The 19,626-nt window shown below is 45.4% G+C and overlaps 1 protein-coding gene and 1 long non-coding RNA gene across 2 annotated transcripts; one reads left to right on the top strand and one right to left on the bottom strand.

Annotated features, from left to right (window-relative positions):
• Positions 1-13,370: 13,370 nt before the first annotated feature.
• On the bottom strand, positions 13,371-14,386 carry LOC133229668 (uncharacterized). The gene is made up of 2 exons (XR_009730608.1): positions 13,956-14,386; positions 13,371-13,561 (listed from the first exon to the last, which is right to left on the bottom strand). It is a non-coding gene; the product is annotated as an uncharacterized LOC133229668 (long non-coding RNA).
• A 12-nt stretch (positions 14,387-14,398) lies between these two features.
• On the top strand, positions 14,399-17,711 carry LOC133229667 (RING finger protein 225). The gene has a single exon (XM_061386305.1). It carries the CDS (start codon positions 14,940-14,942, stop codon positions 15,963-15,965), a length of 1,026 nt encoding a protein of 341 aa, XP_061242289.1. The 5' UTR covers positions 14,399-14,939; the 3' UTR covers positions 15,966-17,711.
• The last annotated feature ends 1,915 nt before the right edge of the window (positions 17,712-19,626 follow it).

The following is a 19,626-nucleotide window of genomic DNA, read 5'->3' as shown; positions in this document are numbered from 1 at the left end:
CCTTCTCCTCACCCTCCTTGAGTCTATGAGTACCTACAGCATCTTCTATTTCAGTTGAAGGGATGGTTACTTTATGTATAGACTCACACCATCTTTTGGGGCTTCCCAGGTGGTGCTAGGGATAAAGAAGCCACCTGACAATTCAGGAGACATAAGAGACAGGTTCAGTCCTTGAGTTGGGAAGATCCCCTGAAGGAGGGCATGGCAACCCACTCCAGTGTTCTTGCCTGGAGAATCCCATGGACAGAGGAGCCTGGCGGGCTACAGTCCATAGAGTCACAAAGAATCGGACACAACTGAAGCAACTTAGCACATACCATCTTTGGCCTTTACACTCTCTAGAGCTTAAGACAGTCCTGGTACTAGGTTGGAAACTCAAATGCCTTTAGTATTTCACAACATTCAGGTAGTCTTTAGAGTTTTGGGATTCATTGCTGTGATAGTGTTACCAAAACCACAAGTTCATGTGTCTGACACATGGTGAGGTCAAACAAAACTAAAACGTTGGCGTTTGGAACAGAGAAAGGTTTATTACAGGGCTATGCAAGGAGATGGGTGGCTCATGCCCTAAGAAGCACAAAGTTACTGAAAACTTTTAGCAAAGATCTTTTAAAAGCAAAAGGTGAGGGAGGAACGTGGCTAACTGTTGCAAATTTCCTGGTGGTCAGATCCTTTGCTCTTGAAGTCAGGTTCACAGTCAGGTAATGATGTTCCTGTAAATCTCTACCAAATGAATGTTATTCTCTGTCCTGACAAGAAAGGGCAAGCTTCCAAAGTACAATTCTCACCCTCCAAGGTCCCAGTCCTAGCTAAAAGGAGGCAGAGCCCAGCTGCCAGTTCACTCAGGGCTAGGTCCCCAGACTGCCTAGCTGTCACCTCTGAGGGAGCTAGGTGCCTAACCCAACTGGCCCTCAGGCTCCTCAGGTCACCCAAAGGGGAGAGACCAGATCCCACAGACTGTGACCCAGGCAGACTGCCACTACTGTTAGGTCACTGCGACAGGGACAGGGGAGAGGTTCACCACTGCCTCAAGGCCTGGGCAGAGGCTAGTGGAGGGCCTTAGTGAGGACTCTGGAGCTCTGCAGGACAGGTTCCCGGCCTGTTCTCTGGACACCCACTAAGCTTACCAGCTGGCGCAAGGCGGGGTGAGCTGGAGGGCTTCCAGGAGAAGCCAGGATTCGCCTCTTACCTGACTCTTAATCTCACAACCACTACTCCACTGTGGTCTGATTCCCCTCACTAACTAGAATTCCTTAACAGTTGGTCGCTTGTGGGCGGGGCCCCTGCTGCAGTGTCCAATGGCTGAGCTGGACCCATTGCCTGGTAACAGGGATGAGTAATGACCCAGAGCAATCGGTTAAGGGCTTGGGCTCACTATGCTCTGCTATAATAGAAGGCCAGAACAAACCTTACTGGAAAATGGAATATGATTGCAGCATCATTTATTCCTATTTGTGGCATCCAAGAAGCTTGTTTTCTTATTAAAAATATTGTACCCCTTTTACCCGCCCCCCTTTTTAAACTATTTTTTTGCAGCGAAGATGGTGGAAATTCAGACTGAGCGTGGGTACCAAAAGCAACCGATCATTCTTTGAAAATAAGAAGATGGTCCTGCTTGGGGAAACTGGCAAGGAGAAGCTCCTGCAATACTACAAAAATGTTGGTTTGGGCTTCAAGACACTGAAGAAGGCCATGGAGGGCACCTAGATTGACAAGAAGTGCCCTTTACTGGTAATATCTCCGAGGGCAGATCCTATCTGGTATGGTGACCAAGATGAAGATGCAGAGGACCCCGTCATCAGCTGAGACTACCTCCGAACATCCGAAAGTACAAGCGCACCTTTCCCCTCGCTTCAATGGAGAAGGCAATGGCAACCCACTCCAGTACTCTTGCCTGGAAAATCCCATGGACAGAAGAGCCTGGTAGGCTGCAGTCCATAGGGTTGCTAAGGGTCGGACACGATTGAGCGACTTCACTTTCACTTTTCACTTTCCTGAATTGGAGACGGAAATGGCAACCCACTCCAGTGTTCTTGCCTGGAGAATCCCAGGGACGGGGGAGCCTGGTGGGCTGCCGTCTATGGGGTCGCACATAGTCGGACATGACTGAAGTGACTTAGCAGCAGCAGCAGCAGCAATGGTGTCCAGACCTACGACCCCAAGCAAGACAGTGCGCTTCAACGTGCTCAAGGTTACCAAGGCTGCCGGCACCAAGAAGTTCCAGAAGTTCTGATACTACACCCCTGTCCACTGTCCCAAACAAAATTAAGTTATTTTCCCAGTCAAAAGACAAACAAAACCATACACTTTTCTGGGCCCTTGAGGCATCCTCCTCGGTCCGGATTGTGCTTCCGGTGCGAAGGTCACGGACAAGATGGCTCTGCCCGTGCAGGTCCATCTCGGGTCATCAAGCTCAGCCATTGCTCTGCAGTGTGTTTGTCGGCGGGCGGCCTATAGCACCGAGCGCTACCATTACTTGAAAACCCAGGCAGAAGAGGAGAGGAATATAGCAGCTGAGAAGAAAAAGAAGCAGGATGAGCAGAGGCTCATTGAGAGAGAACTGGCAGAAGAAGCCCAAGAGGACAGTGTATTAAAGTGAGCCTGCCTGTCTCCAGAGCAGTATGATAAATAAAACTGGCTGTGTTCTGTGAAAATAAATAAATAAATAAAATAAAAATACTGTACCTTACTTTTGTTCTTCAAAGAGAAGATCCGTAGCTCAAAGAGAAAGCTTTAACGCATTTGCTACCTAAGTATTTTTTTTAATAGCATCTAATCAAAGGGTAGACTTGTAAGTGGAAAAACTTTTTTCTCTATCCACCATACAGAGTTGACGGAAACGGTCCCAACCTTTTGGAGAAAAGTACATTTCCTGCACATCCGGTTTACCTTGCCTTTGCCGTGCAAAGGTTGCCGAGTGATAACAGGGTAAGAAACTGCTTTTTAGAAGTGAGCCTGCAGCGGGTTGGCTTGGAAGGCGCAATCTCTTTTTGTTGCTCAGATCTTTTCAAAGAGATCCAGGTTTTGCAGACAGGGCCTCTCCTCACCAGGGAAAATCTATGAGGCTAAAATTACCCCCACTTTAGTCTCTGGGAGCCATTTAAGATTACAGAGCCCGATAATCCTTCAGGATACATTTATAGCAGATAAGAACATTTTCCCTAACCCCACTGCTGTTATTATAACAAATAAAATCAACAATAAGCCCTTCATATTGCCTAATAAGTTCTGGGGCTCCACCTCACCTGCACGGGTTCACTGGCAGGTGAAGGAGAAAGGAGGGAGCCATGACACAACACACCTGTGTGACACCTTACTCTTTAGGAACCCTTCTCCCTTCAAACCCCTCCCAGGTAGGGCTAGTGCTCCTCATATATCTGTGTGTGTGCGTGCGTGCTAAGTGTTTCAGTTGTGTCTGACTCTTTGCGACCCTATGGACTATAGCTTGCCAGACTCCTCTGTCTGTGGGTTTCTCCAGGCAAGAATACTGAAGTGGGTTGCCATGCCTTCCTCCAGGGGATCTTCCCTATACAGGGATCAAACCCATATCTCCTGCACTGGCAGGAGGGTTTTTTACCACTAGTGCCACCTGGGAAGCCCACTCTCCTCACAAGTCCCTCTCTTTTCCAAGATGGTACTCACCCTCCTGCTTCCTTAGAGCCATAAAAGCACAGCAGCTCTGGGAAACATTTGCACACACATGTGAGGGTTGGAAAATACATTTGTTGTTGTTAACAGGTGTATGTTACTCCACATTATCCAATTAACCTATTGTTTCCTATGGCTAGTCTCATGGTGCCATGTGAATGAATGGTGGACCACAGTTAAAACAAATAATGGGAAAAGAAATACCCTCTCTAATGCTAGGTGCAATATTTTATGCTCCCAGTTTATAAGCATCCCCTTCCCCATTTTTCTTTTCTTTTTTTGATTAACTGACCATTTCTTGGACATAATCAAATTGCATAAGAAAACTTCTACTATTCTTGTTCTTTAAGATGTATTCCTTTCTTTCTTTCTTTTTTTTATTAAAAGCAAAAGAACAAACTTATTTTGATAACTCAGTCACCTCTCTTCCACTTTTAAACATCACCTTTTATGGGGGTAACGATTCAGTCATTTTAGGATTGTGGTTCTCTTCCTTTTCCTCTTCCTTTCACTCTGAATGGCACATGGATTCAAGGAAAGCAGAGGCAAGAGGTGGGAAAGAGTGAGAGGGTCCTTCCTGGCCCCTGCTCAGGTGACTGTCATCTTACCTTGGTTCTTGGTGCACCTAATGCTGTGCTGCTGTGATTTCTGCTCTTGAAGTCCACCTGCCTCCCCCCGCTCCTAACCAGGATCTCCCTCTGAACTGACTTCTGCACCCCACCCAGGGCTCAGGATGTTCCACGTGCAACCCTGGAGCTCTCTGGAGCATCAAGCAACTGGTGGTGGGATGAGGTGTGTCTGAGCCTCTCTGCACTGCTCTGCCCCAGCACCATTTTACTCCCTTCTCTGGGTTTGGAATCTTCCCAGGATACACTCTGAAAATGGCACACAAACCGTCATGCTAAAATACATTTATAAGCTCCTATTACCTCCTGACTCCAGATTTTACTTCAAGAGTGGTTCAACAAGCAAAGCTTTTGCAGGATTTCCCTGGTTGTCCTGTGGCTAAGAATCTGGCTTCCCAGTGCAGGGGACCTGGGTTTGGCCTCTAGTCAGGGAACTAGATCCCACATGCTATAAGTAAATGATCCTGCTGTAACTAAGACCCAGTGAAGCCAAATAACTAAATAAATATGAAAAAAAGGAAAGCTTTTGCAAATGTGTCTGAATGTTCTTTTTCTGCTCTCTCCATTTCCAAGCTTGTCCCCACATCTTAACTTGGGATTCCCCAGAAACAGACCTTGAGATAAGAGGTGATCCCAAGGACACAGCAGTAGGGGAGTAGGAATAGGAAGCAGGGAAGGAAAGGGTGCACTGTCAATCCAGCCATCACTCTGTCTGGGGCTAAATTCTGATGAGGAGACTCTGAGAGCAGAGAGAAGACACATGCCTCAGAATCAACTCACTCAAGGAGAGAGGGAGCTGGGATACATGAATTCCCATTAGTCAGGGGTTGAGGGCTCATCTCCGGGTCAGGGAAGGGGTCAGGGGAGCGGGCTGCGTGTGTGTATTAATTCCTCAGTGCTTCAGGCAGCAAAGGAGACTTGGCCACAGGAAAAAGTTGTCAGGAAAATGAATACAGGTACTGGCAGTTCCTCTGACAAGAAATCTGCTTTTACATTATTTTATATTTTGTGATAAAGTTTCCAACTGGTGTTCAGCAACCCACTGGAGGGCCAGAAAGGATATTGAGCCCTCAGCCTTTTTGCAGCTATGGAGGGCCTGGGACAGCTGCAACCTAAGGGCCAGTCACCAACTGTGAGCAGCTTTTGGGGGGGCTACAGAGGTGCTTTGGCCAAGAGAATAATGGCCTCTAAAGATGTACATATCCTAATCCCGAGGTTAGGGTCCTTAAGAGGGAAACAAGAGGATCAGAGTCAGGGTAAAAAGGGATGTCAACTCAGAGTGATGTGGCCCCGAGCCATAGAAAGCCAGCAGCCTCTAGAAGCTACAAAAGGCAAGGGAACTTCCCCCTAAAAGCTTCAGAAGGAATACAGCTTTTGATTTTAGCTAAACTTGCCAGATGGCCCTAGGTAAGCAATCTGGACCTTTGTGTTCTGTATTAGCACACTGATCATAAAATGGAAGTAGAAAAATGAAGGCGTTGCAAAATAATGCTTCAAAAATCGGCAAATTTAAGAGCATAAAAGCCATTTTTCAAGTTTATTATATAAAAAAATGTCAAGATAACAGAGTTTGTGAGCTTCTTACATGTCTCCAAACTTGTTTAGACTTGACTCTGTTTAACTCTGGTATGCAGACACTTGATTGGCCTTCGTGACTGCTGACAAAACCCCACGGTAGTACCGATCAACCTGCCACCTGGTATAAGCTCTGGGGCATTAGACACTTCACAGGTTTGCATAAGTGATAACAACTACACAGGATTACCAACAACCGGAACCTCTGGCTTTCCTCTTTTAGTGGCATCTCTAATATTTACACTTATAAAGAACTGAAAATTTTAAAAAGCAACTTCTAATAGTCCCTGGGAGGCATGACAGACATGTATTTTCTTGCATAAACTACAGTTTAACCATCAGAACATAAAATAGTGACAAGTACTCAAACATCAAAAATCCAGTGAAACAAGAACATCTGTGAGGAAATGGTATAAATTAATTATATGAAGTATAAATTGACCTACTTATTCTTTTTTTTAAAACTGATATCTCAGTGAAACAAAATTAAAACAAGCAATAGGTAGAGGAATGATTTTAACACCTACAATGATCTTCTTGAAGAGAAAAAATAAATTCTTCTTTAAAAAAAATTTTATTCCTTCATAAACATGAATGTTAACAGAATAAAAGTACTTTCCTGGGTGATAAAAATGTGTTATTTAATAAAAAACACCAATTGTTTAAAGGCTTTATGCTTAATAGGATGTGAAGTCATCAGCTAATAGTATTTTGTAAAATAGTTTTTGAAGATGATGGCCTACAAAATTTCTGAGAATCAGCCTTGGTGAATTAATCCAAAATATGGAAAAGGCTATATGATGAAAATTTTAATTGCCATATGATTTGTAGTAGCCAAATATTTTACCCAAATATCCACTGATGGAAGAATGCTTAAGGAAATTCAGTTCAGTTCAGTTCAGTTCAGTCGCTCAGTCGTGTCCAACTCTTTGCGACCCCATGAATCGCAGCACACCAGGCCTCCCTGTCCATCACCAACTCCCAGAGTTTACCCAAACTCATGTCCATCGAGTCAGTGATGCCATCCAGCCATCTCATCCTCTGTTGTTCCCTTCTCCTCCTGCTCCCAATCCTTCCCAGCATCAGGGTCTTTTCCAGTGAGTCAACTCTTCGCATGAGGTGGCCAAAGTATTGGAGTTTCAGCTTCAGCATCAGTCCTTCCAATGAACACCCAGGACTGATCTCCTTAAGGAAATTATGATAGGGTAATTAGAGAAACAGTTAATCAGTCATTAAAAATCATTTATTTATTCAAAAATATATTTTGAGTGTCTACTATATGCTAGGTACTACTCTAGGTGTTAAGGATATGGAAGGGAAAAAAACACAAAAAATCACCATTCACCATAGGCTTACATAAAGAAAAAGAAAGATACACAGTAAATAAGTCTGTTAATTAAATATATGACATGAATATGTAGGGCTGGCTTTGTGGACTTGTGACAGGACCCTGCTCTTATCAGGGCCTCCCTCTTATTTTAATGCTCTGCTGGCAGCCTTCTTAAAATTCTTGTTAATTGTCAAGCAAGGGCTGCACATTTTCAATCTGCACTGTGAGCATGCTCATGTCAGTTATGTCTGATTCTTTGTGACCCTATTGACTGTAGCCTGCCAGGCTTCTCTGTCCATGGATTCTCCAGGCAAGAATACTGGAGTAGGTTGCCATGCCCTCCTCCAGGGGATCCTCCCAACCCAGGGACAGAACCCGTATCTCTTATGTCTTCTGCATTGGCAGGTGGGTTCTTTACCACTAGTGCCACCTGAGAAGCTTGCACCCCACCAATTAAGGGTCAGAGGGATATCAGGAGGGGAGGGGATTGCAATTTTTTAGATCAGAAGGGGTCAGAGTAAGCATCTCTGATGTGATATTTAAGTAAAAAGATGAAAGATGTCATGGTTATAAAAATTATCAATATTCTGGGAAATGCTTATTATGTATTTGTTAGGTTAATGATTGCTATTGAGTAAAAGATATATATATATATTTAAGTTTGGGGTTTTTGGATTCAGGACAAAAGCCTTGAAAAATGCTTTTTCCCTCTCTCCCCACACCAATCCTGCTGGCCTTACCTTCACATACAGATTCCAACAAGTCTCACCCAATCCAAGCACTGTTTTCTCTCTAGCCTCTTTAACCAGAGCCCCCTTCCCAGGTTTTCTGCTTCTAAATTTGCCCCCTCTAAGCTATTCTTCACACAGCAGTAACTGTGATTCTTTTCAGACCTAAATCGATTATGTACTTCTCTGCTCAAAACACTTCAACGGGTTCTCATTTTACTCGAACAAGTCCAGATCGTCCCTACCCTGACCTCCTCTGTGGCCTCCTATCCTGTCCTTTCCCCTAGCTCACTCTGTTCTGCAGTTGGCTTCCTGGCTGTTCCTGGAACGCATGGACTATGCTCCCACCGCAGGACATTTGCACATGCTATTCACTGCTTAGGGTATTCTTCCTTTGAAGAGCCACATGGTTCTGTCCTTCACTTCCTTAAGGTCTTTGCTCACATGTTACTTTATTAGATGTGCCTTCCTGGCCAGCTTATTTAAAAAAACAAACCATCCATTCCACAGTCCAATATACCCTGTCTTCCTATCCTGCTACATTTTTCTTTGTAGGACTTTAGACTTACTCTCATATTATTGTTGTTGTTGTTCAGTCACTCAGTCATGTCAGACTCTTTGCAACCCCACGTACTGCAGCACACCAGGATTCCTTGTCCTTCACTATCTCCTGGAGTTTGCTCAGACTCATGTCCATTGAGTCGGTGATGCTATCCAACCATCTCATCCTCTGTCTCCCCCTTCTCCTCTTGCCCTCAATCTTTCCCAGCATCAGGGTCTTTTCCATCAGGTGGTCAAAGGATTGGAGCTTCAGCATCAGTCCTTCCAATGAATATTTAGGTTTGATTTCCTTTAGGGTTGACTGGTTTGATCTTGCTATCCAAGGGACTCTCAGTCTCACACAGTTCAAAAGCAGCAGGTCCTTATGGTCAGCCTTCCTTATGGTCCAGCTCTCACATCTATACATGACTACTGGAAAAATCAGAAATTTCTGTACATGACTTTTCTGGAATTTACAGTCATGTAGGAAAAACTGGGAAATTTCCAGTAGTTATTTTGCTATTAAATACTTCCATTTATTTTTTATATCACACGTACATGTGACTACAAGCTCCATGAAGACAAGCATTTTGTTTTGTTCACTATTTTACATCACCATTCAAAAACACTGTCTGACACATAGTAGACACCATAAATAGTAATCTGAAAGAATAAATCAAATTGAAGTGAAGCAAGTCACGTGCATTATTACCCCAAATATGTAAAAATATTTGCTTATAAGAATAAATTTAGTGATAGTAATACTTATGCCAAAGTTTGGGGGTATAACTCTCTTTTCTGAAGTTTCTTTAAAGTAATTGCACTATTTCTATACATATTTAAAAATCAGCATCATGTGCCTATTATAATAAGTATTAAGATACCCTAATGCAATAAATCAGATATTTTCTGATTTATTTTCAGATATTTTCCTAGAACATTTTTTTCAAGTTTGCTTAATGGATTTTACTCGAAATGAAACAAACGCATAGTGAGCTGATATGCCTTATCCCAGGGAATTCTTGTGATTGTAAATCCCCATAAATTGATCACATTAAAAGATAAACTTTTAATTTCAGAATAGTTTTAGATTTACAGAAAAACTGCAAAGATAACACAGAGAATTCCCATCTACTCCACACTGTTCTATTATTAATATCTTTCATTAATATGCCACATTTATCTTATTAACCAATGTTGATACATGATTATTCACTCAAGTCCATGCCTTATTCATATGCTCTCACTTTTTACCTAATGTCGCTTTTTTGGTTCCAGTCTTTGCTCCAGGATATCACACCACCTTAGTCATTCTGTCTACCTAGGCTCCTTTTGGCTGTGACTATTTCTTAGACTTTCCCTCTTTTTGATGATCTTGGCAGTTCTGAATGGTATTGCTTAGCTATTTTGTAGAATGTCCTTCTATTGGGATTTGCTTGTGTTTTATTCCATGATCAGATGGATTATGGATTTTTGAGAGGAATATCACAGAAAGTGCCATTGTCAACACATCATATCAAGGGTGCGTGCGTGCTAACTAAGTTGCTTCAGTTGTGTCTGACTCTGTGACTCCATGGACTGTAGACCACAGGCTCCTCTCTATATGCCACATCTTCTTCATCCATTCATCTGTTAATGAACATTTAGGCTGCTCCCATATCTTGACAATTGTGAAAAATGGTGCTATGAACATTGAAATGCTTGTATCTTTTAAAATGAATGGTTTGGGGTTTTTTGGTTTTTTTTTTTTTTTTGGATATATACTTAGGAGTCAAATTGTTCGGTCATATAATAGTTCTATTGCATGAATACTCTTAAAAGTTTTATCTTTACAATATATAGCAAAGAGTTCTAGCTCCTAAAGTTATGTTCATTGTTATGCTTTCTCTTGATGAAGACAATTCCAATTCCTGTCCACCCCACACTCCCATGGGTACTCCTGCCAGACCCTGGCGTGGTATGTCCACTTGTCTCCAAAATTAAGTCCAGCCTTGCTACTATGGTTCTGAGCTTTCCTGGACAGCAAGTAACTGAAGCAGACTGCTTACAATGCCTTCAGCATGTATGCTTTCTCTGCTGCTGCCTTGAAAGTCTTTTTCTCTGCCTCTTCCTTAAATCCCCAATTCACTAACCATGAGCCTGCAGAAATTTCCCTCATCCCACAGCAGAAATAACTTCTCACTCCTCATTCTCACCAGACTTGTCCCTGGACCACAGACCTGCTTTATTCTGTCTCCTGGTTTTGCACATCAGCTTAATATCCCCTATTAAACTCTCAGTTTCTAGAAAGCCAGGTTATCTTATCACACAGCCATAATGCCTTCCAGAATAGTACTTCAATAAATGTCAGATTGAATCAACCCAGTTTGTATTTGAAAATGTCAACTATTTGATTGACTCATTCCCTACTTACTTCTGAGTGGCGTTATCCATCTATACATTTATTCTTCCAATATTACCAGTGAAATTTCACTTTGTCCTCCTGTTTTATGCAGAGCTTTATTTATTTCAGCTGACAGATCAATAATGCATGGTGAGATTCACAGGTCAGGCCTCCTTCTGGTCTTTCTGATGGAGATGCTACCTGTATCTCTACCTTTGAAATAATGGAAGAGTTGGACCACTCTACCTCTTTTGGCTGGGTCACCTTGGACTGGTGACACAAACCCTCTGGGCCTGTCACAGGGCACTTGAGAAAATTATTGAGGTTAGGAATAGAAACTCCTGACCATAAACAGTATTAACAGGGGCTGGGAACTCTGTGTATGTTCTGTGTACATCATATTCACTCTTTACAACAGACTTAGGAGGTAACTATTCTTATGCCCATTTTACAGTTCAGAAAACAGGCACAGAGAAGCTAACTAGCAATCCAATGCTATACAGAAGGTGAAGAACAGATCTCGAATTCAGACCCAGAGCAGTCAAACCCCACTCTCGGTTCCCCACTACGTCCTTTGTGAAATAGCTGCCCCCAAAACTTAAATATTGGCTCTATTTATATGGAGGGAATATATACAGGAGATTACCTGAAACCACTGTTGCCTCACATTTTCTCAGGTCCTCAAAAAGAAAATGACTCAGCAAATACTGAGTGTCTAATATATTCAAGGCATGACCAGGATTCTTACAAAGTCAATTCAAATCCTAATATAAACGAGTTCCTTGTTTCTGACATAAGACCTCTTTCAACACATCTTTCACTGCAGTGGAAACTCCTGCTTGAAGGACCAGACTTCACTACATGCTGCTGCGGGTAACACTGTGAGCACTGGGCTTTACAGTCTGTAAGACAAGAGGCCTGTGGTCTGTGTCATGCAAACTCATACTCTTCATGAATAGTCTCTCATTCCATGGACTGAAACCCCATGTCACACCTTGGGAGTCCTAAAAGTGAATGACTGCTACTAGGATATAAAATAATTGGAAATGCTGGTTTAAAAAAAAAAAGTTGTCAAACACAGAGTAAATTCCAGTCTTGTTAACCCAAATTCTGGCAGTTGATTATGACCCCATCAATAGAATATATTATTGACAAAATCCAAGCCTGGACATCTCAAAGAGTGCCGTGGTATCTAAGTGACCATGAGCTATGGGAGACCATAACTAGTAACCAATTACTTTGGTAATGCTGATGACTTCCCTTGCACAGTTAATACTTGGGAGATGTTTCTGCTTTTGGTTTCATTTTAACCAAACTGGTGGCTATTGTATAAATCCTCAACTAGGGGTGATTATGTCCTGATGGGACATTTTTGGTTGTCACCGCTGGGCTGCTATTAACATCAAGAGCATGGAGGCCAGAGATGCTGCACAACATCTGACAATGCATACATCAGCACCCTCAAAATGAATTCTCCAGCTCAAAATGTCAATAGCTGAGGCTGAGAAACCCTGGTGGAGCCACATGCTCCATTCCTCAGTTCTTTCATTCAGTGGTGAGAATGCATAATAGAGTAACATTTTGAAATCTTAAACATTTTGTCCAAATGCACACCACATGTGAATATGTAGATCTTCGGAACGCTTTCAGTCCCCTTTGGCACGGAGGTTGCCAGTGTCTTAGGAACTGGGTGGTGGGATGGACAAGGACATAAATGCACACAAGGCCCTCATGTTTCCGAATTTCTCTTCTGCCCGTGCCCTGTTTAAAAATTTCTTTCTTGGGCTTCCCTGGTGGCTCAGTGGTAAAGAATCTGCCTGCCAGTGCAGGAGACACGGGTTCGATCCCTGATTTGGAAAAATCCCACAGGCCATGGAACAACTAAGCCCGTGTACCACAACTCTTGAGCCTGTGCTCTAAAACCCCATGTGCAGCAACCACTGAGCCACATATTGCAGCTACTGAAGCCTGCATGACCTAGAGTCCCTGCTTCACAACAAGTGAAGCCTGCCCACCGCAACTAGAGACTAGTCCCCACTCTCTGAAACTAGAGAAAAGCCCTCGTAGCAACAAAGACCCAGCACAGTCAAAACTATAAATACATAAAATTAAAAAGAAAAGTTTCCCCTATAGCAGCATTATCTATCTTCTCAGCTTAGGGCTGCTCAGGGCTTAAAGTATTTAGAAGAACCAGTTTAAAATTGTGCTTTAAATGCAATTTCAGAGGCTTTTCACAATCAAACAGATAAAGGAGGGAAAGAGAGGCGAGGACAGGAACTTAACTCTGTCCACAATAGGTTGGTTTGTGAAAGTTTGTACTATTCCAAGGCCAGACTAGGGTCTTCTTCTGACGATGTTCATTACCCTGCCCTCTGCTTGTCACAGCCTCCATCACAAAATGATACAGTTTTTTTTTTTAAGTATAATTTTTTTTTAATTTAAAGTAAAATTTAAACTAGGAAATGGAAAGCTCACGGTTTTTAATGAGCCTCACCTAAGGTCTCTCAAACTTACCATGTCAATCACATTCTCTATTCACATAGAGTAAAAGGTCTATTTATTTTCAAGTGTCAGAGAAATAACCTGATAGTTATTTATGATAATTCCATCTTTGATCTGTACATTGGTGGTTTGTTGGTGTCTTCCTTTCCTTCAGCTTCTCTCTTCCTTCAGCTTGATTCTCATTCATTCATCCTTTCCACAAATATCCCCTGGGGTATCTTGCTTTCTGCTGCAGAGAATCCAGAGAGAAAGTGGGAACATTCTCATCTCATGGGAACCCAGAGAGCTCTCCCCTTTCCCTTCCCTGTTGGGGCTGGGGAGGTTTTCTCTTCATAGAGTGAGGACCAACCTGGAGAAACAGAAGAACAGAACTTTCTTATTAGGAATATCTAAACATCGCCCCTCAGATGCCCATCCTCCATTCCTGTACCCTCCTGAGTGTTCCTTCAAGAAGTGCTACTTCTTGCTAAACTGCTCACATGGGCTTCCCTTGGTTTTAATTAATAACATCAAGAAGATACCTCTCCTGTTAATCATGGAGTTTTCAGCTCTCTACATGTGTGTGTTAAAACTTTAAGTCGACCACAGTGGGGAGTGATGCCAGGGGTAGACTTAAGCTGTACCTTGAAATTCTGTGACCCTCTCTGTGCCAATAACATTTCCCCTCTCTGGTCTGTAAACATATGCACAGCCTCCAAGTAGCGACCTCCATCCCTAAGGGTCAACGTCAGGAAATCAGCGACTGTCTTCATGCCTCCTTCAGGAAGTGATATTTCAGGGGAGGAAAACGTACTTTTCAGCTCCCAAATTTTCCTCTAGATGGTTAAAAGGAAAATGCCATCTCTCGGCTTCCACTCTGAGAAGAACGCTGCAGGGCCGCCTGGGCTTTGCTAATAAAAGCGGAAAGTGTAAATGGTTTGGTGATGACTGGCTTTCGCCCTTGGACGGAGAAATGAGATCACGGTTTTCACGAAGGAAAAGAACCGCAGCTGCCGCCACCGCGGAGTCTGCCGTTTCCTCTCCCAGCGCGGGTCCCGTATTACATCACCGGTGAGCTCCTGGGGGGTGGGGGGAGCGCAGGCTCCGCCAGGGTCGTATCCCCTGACTCCAGAGGATAAATACAGAGCAGCGAGGATGTAGGGGGAGGGGGCGAGCGGGAGAGGAGAAGGAAAAAGGAGGACCACGTTTCCCACTACCCCTCCGAATGTGAGGAGGGCGTTGCACTGGCTTCTGGTCCTTAAGCAGCCGCACCCCAAATTTCATTCCCGCATCGCTCCCCCTCCAACTCCCCACCCGTCCTCAAGACTCAATTCTGACATCCAAAGCAGCCAGGGAAGTCGCTTTGAAAGGTCCAAGGGGGACTGGGCAGAGAGGCTCCCGGGGACTGGGAGGGACCGCGACGCCTGCTCCTCCTCGGGGGAGTCGGGGGGGCGGGGGAGGCGGCCGCCGCTGCGCCCCCGCCCGGCCCAGCCAGCGGTGCCTCCCCCGCCAGGCGACAGCAGCCGGACGGGGGCGGCAGAAGCGCCTCCTCCCCGCCTGGAGCCGAGACGGCGGCGCAGGGGCAGCAAGGCGCCTCACCTTGCCCCCGATGAGGGGCGGATCATGCCATGGCAACACCGGCGAGCGACCGCGGCGGCGGCGGCTGCGGCGATCGGAACCCAACCAGCAGCCCCGGGAGCTCGACCGGAGCGGGGGGCACCGCGGCGCGAGCCGGGGACGGCGGGGACGCGGGAGCCCGGAGCGCAGCGGTGACGGTCCCCGGCCTCCCTCCGCTCGAGGACTACGAGTGCAAAATCTGCTACAACTACTTCGACGCAGACCGGCGCGCGCCCAAGCTGCTGGCGTGTCTGCACACCTTCTGCCAGGAGTGCCTGAGCCAGCTGCAGCTCCGCGCCGCCGCCGCCGCCACCGCCGCGCCTGAGCGCACGCCGCGCCCGCCACCCTGGCACGGCCCGCCCGGCGCCATCGCCTGCCCCGTGTGTCGCCACCGCACGCCGCTGCCCGACAGCCGCGTGCACGGCCTGCCCAACAACACTAAGCTCGCCGAGGCCTTCCCGCTGGCCCTCCGCGCCGCGCACGACCCGCTGCCCCAGGACCGCCTCCCGCCGCTGCCCGCGCGCCGCCCAGCGCCCACTTCGGCCCCGTCGACCGCCGCGGCCCCGGCCCCGCCGCCGCCGCAGCCGTCCTCAGAGGACGCGGCCGGAGGACCAAGCGCCCGCGCCGGCCTGCGCGCGCCGGGCAACTACGAGAGCTGCCAGAACTGCAAGCGCGCCGCGCTCACCGCCGGCTGCGTGTGCGTTGTCTTCTCCTTCCTCTCCATGGTGGTGCTGCTCTTCACCGGCCTCATCTTCGTCAACCACTACGGCGGCGGCGGCGGCGGCGGGGCCCCCCCGGGGGGCGGGGCGCCCCCTGGTGCAGCCCCGGCAGCCGGCTCGCCCTCGCCCTCGCCCGTGGGGCCCATCTGCCTGTCGGTGGCCAGCATCCTGGCCCTCTTCTCGGTCGTCATCACTTGGATCATCTGCTGGCTCAAGTACCGGCCCGAGGGCGCCGCCTCGGGCTCTGCCGGGGGCGGTGGCGGCCCGAGGGCGCGGGCGGTGGCAGCGGCTAGCGGTGCGCGCAGGAGCGGTACGTAGCGGGGCCGCACGCTTGGCCTCGTTCGTGCACCTCTAGCCCCGCGTGGCCCAAGTGGAGGGGGCCTCTGGTCCCGTGCGATCGAGCTTCTCCGCCCTCTCCCCTTGGACCCCGGACGCGCACCCCTTCGCCACCCGGCCACTGAGGAGCCTCGGTTTTCCGCCTCTCTGGCCTTTACCGTCCACTTCGCGCTGGGCCAGAGAGGGAAACCGAAGAGGCAGGGATGCTGGTGGGGTGTCACATCTCCGTGGACTGTTCAAGGTCAGCCCCCTCCATGCACCGCCCTCATCCTCGCCAGAATGCAAAATCATCCTTCTCCGGAGTGCGAAGATTTGCAAAAAGAGGAGGAAAGAGGAGTGGGACACCCATCGCCTGGCCTGGAAGCTGGTTTTCTGAATGCCGTGACTTGGGCGTTTCTTTAAGGATATGGGTGCGCGCGCGCGCAAGCCCGCAGCAGTTGTGAATGGACCTAAGCTGTCCTGAGGAAGAACGAATGAGATGTGAACGTGAGAGAAAGGTCTTCCTGCCCCCTGGAGGTCCTGGAGAGTGAGTGAGCCGGATCGCTGAGAGTGATGTACAACCTTCGGGGGCGTCACGCGTGGGGAGGCTGGAAAGAACAACCGCCCAGCATCTGTGAACAATTGAGCAGGTGCTCAGCGCGCGTGCGCGCCCTCATCTGCCTCCAGATTATTTCGAGCAGAATGGTGGTGGAGCGCAATGGGCGGTGGATCCTTCTGTTAGTGGCCCGACAAAGTCCAAGAAGTCCCACCTCCTGGAAACTTGTGATCGCTTTATTCTCGGTGTTGCTACCAGGAAGTCATTTCATCTTCTGTAACTGGACTCAGGGAGCTTCAAGAGCCCGTTCTCCCTTCTCTTCTCAAAACTGACTTACTGTTGCCCCCACCTGGAAGATACTGAAAGCTATTCGCGCAGAATAGAAACTGTAGGCTTCCCCTGCCTTTTTTCTTAATTTCATTTTTAAAATAATTTATTTTAGAGTATATAAATCTGGAAATTTTGTGCATTAAAATTTCTGGAAAAGTTGTTTGATAAGCAGTAATATTTCTCCTGTACCTCTAGTCCGAGTACATTTCGAAATGAGGGGCATACAATAAATGCGTGTTGGTAGTTGATTCAAGATTTTATACTGTGAAATAACTGACTTTCAATTATCTGATAAAAAAGAAAATACTGCCCAAAGACGAAACCGATAAATCAGATACCAAGTCTTTCTTCCTTTGATTACAAATATATATTATTTTGAATGTAGCTGTTTGATATTGTTAGAAATCAATGAAATGTTCACTTCTTATCACATTAGATGAAAAAGAATACATATCTATCCGGTTTTGTAACTAAAAAGATGAATTGGAGTGTATGTTGCAGGTGGATTCGATGCTTTAAAAAAAAAAAAACAGTTGTTCCAAATGTGTTTTATATGAAAACATTCTTTATTCCATCTTTTGAAGTTTGGAATAAGATAAAGTTTTCATGCCTAAACACCACAGAAGCTACTGAGGGTATGCTGTTATTCCTCATGTATTTATGCAAGCTGTCTGCATGATATCCTGACTATTAACTGAACTTGAATGCTATTCTATTAACTGAACTTGAATGGAGCGTTTGTATCTATCCTAAAGTAATTTACTGGCCATTGATAGTGTGGTATGGCTGCAATTTAGGAATTGCAATATGATGTGTTTTATGTCTGCACTGTCAATAAAAACAAGAAGCATTTCTAGAAAAACCTACTTTCATGAAACTTATTTCATGGGGAAATTGCTCCATGTTATTGGGGCCGCACTTCCTTTTCTGAAATACACATATCCTCAACCAGATTCTAATTTCACATTTTGAATAGGGCTTAGAGAGAGATAAATCACGTGTGGGAATGCACTACAAGGACATTTCATGGAATAACTGAAACTCCTGAAGGCCAAGTGAGATCTGTTGTATTTTAAAGTTTTACCCACCCACTACTATAAAATTCCCCTAAAATGAAACTCTGTTGTCAGATTTTGTTCTCAGTTTCTGTAAAATATTTTCAGGTTCCTAATATGAACAATCACATTCCAGAGGTTGGTTTTAATTTACTTTTACCTCCACCAAGTTACTTGTGCTATTTGAATTTCTATATTCATTTTTATCTTTTATATTTTGTTTGCCTCCAGTGCTGAGATTCTAGCATTCGCATATGTTCAGTTGTACAAGTGCAACTACACATATATGTATAGTACGTGCTAGTAACAGAACTTGGCTTTGTGGATGTAACCAAGTGTACATCCACATGTGTGCACGCCCATGTGTTTGCTATTTCATTCCCTCAAATTGACAACCTAGAAGTCTGTCTAAAGTTACTTGGGGACCAGCTTGCTTGAATCTGTGTTCCAGAGAGGAAGGTACAACAATGACATAAACTGAATTATTGCTCATAAATGAGAAAGAGATCTTTGAGTTGCTTGAGTCACAATACAAGCCACATTGCACTTCTTTCATAGGTTGTATACATGTAAAGCTCTTATAATGAGAAATATGAAGACTTTAAAACCAAGTAGATACAATTAGGAGCTCAGTACCTGAACATGGAGAGATTGTTTTTTTCTTCGCTAACTTTTTTTGCTTTGTTTTAGTGCTAATTTCTGAGTTCTTTATCAGGAATTGAGTGGCAGGATGAGGTGATCGAAAACATTTTTCCAACTTTAAGTGGTTTTCTGGCATTCAGGTGCCCATCCCCCCTCATTTTGCAGATATAACCTCATCATTTCCATCTCCTTTGGAAAGTCCTGGAATTCCATCACCTTAGAGCATGAATTTAGCAGTAATTGTTGAAGTGACCAAGTAGATGTCTGGAGGACTCCTGTCAAAGTGGAAGACTCCTTTCTTATAAAAATGCAGTAACTCAGTCCTGAGCACATCTCTAGCTATTGAGTATGAACCACCAGTAAAGTCACTGCAAAATGCCAGACCTGGTCTGGGCTGCACACATGCTCAAGAACTTGTGGTTTCCATCGTCCAGGTTCTGCTTACGTTCTGAGACTGTTAGGTAGAATTATCATGATTAGGTAGAATTATCATGAGGCTTCAATAGCATCTAAATTTCAAGTGAAAGAAACTCATCTTGGAGTGATAGATTAAATACTTGGCCTATGAATGTAATATGATTTGGTGAACAGGGTCCACATCCATAAAGAACATCGGTTTGGATTCTAAAAATCAGTAACATCATCAGGAGTTATGAGTTTGAAAACTGGCTTTCTCTTTTCTTGGAAGGACCTTGGCAAGTCATTTAACCTCTTTGAGTCCCAGGCTCTTCATCTACAAAATGGGAACAAAAAGGATCAGCCCTCCTTTCCTTTCGGGATTGATATAAGGCCTTGTATACAAAAGAGGGAATACAGGTGAAAATACTTTGGAAACAATCCCTATGTGGATCTATAGTTTTGCTTCGTTCAGGCTTGCAAGGGTCCAATATCACCTCCCCAGAGAAGGGCTTCCCTGGTGGCTCAGCTGGTAAAGAATCCGCCTGCAATGCGGGAGACCTGGGTTCGATCCCTGGGTTGGGAAGTCCACTGAGGAAGGGCCTGGCAACCCACTCCAGTATTCTTGCCTGTGGAATCCCTATGGACAGAGGAGCCTGGTGGGTACAGTCTATGGGGTCACAAA

This window comes from Bos javanicus, chromosome 2 (genome assembly GCF_032452875.1).
Source record: "Bos javanicus breed banteng chromosome 2, ARS-OSU_banteng_1.0, whole genome shotgun sequence".
Taxonomy (NCBI): Eukaryota; Metazoa; Chordata; class Mammalia; order Artiodactyla; family Bovidae; genus Bos; species Bos javanicus.
This window is presented reverse-complemented; position numbering and strand designations above follow the sequence as displayed.

Bases quoted from the DNA above. Each gene is read 5' to 3' on its own strand.
- LOC133229667 (XM_061386305.1), top strand. From the start codon at position 14,940: ATGGCAACACCGGCGAGCGACCGCGGCGGCGGCGGCTGCGGCGATCGG.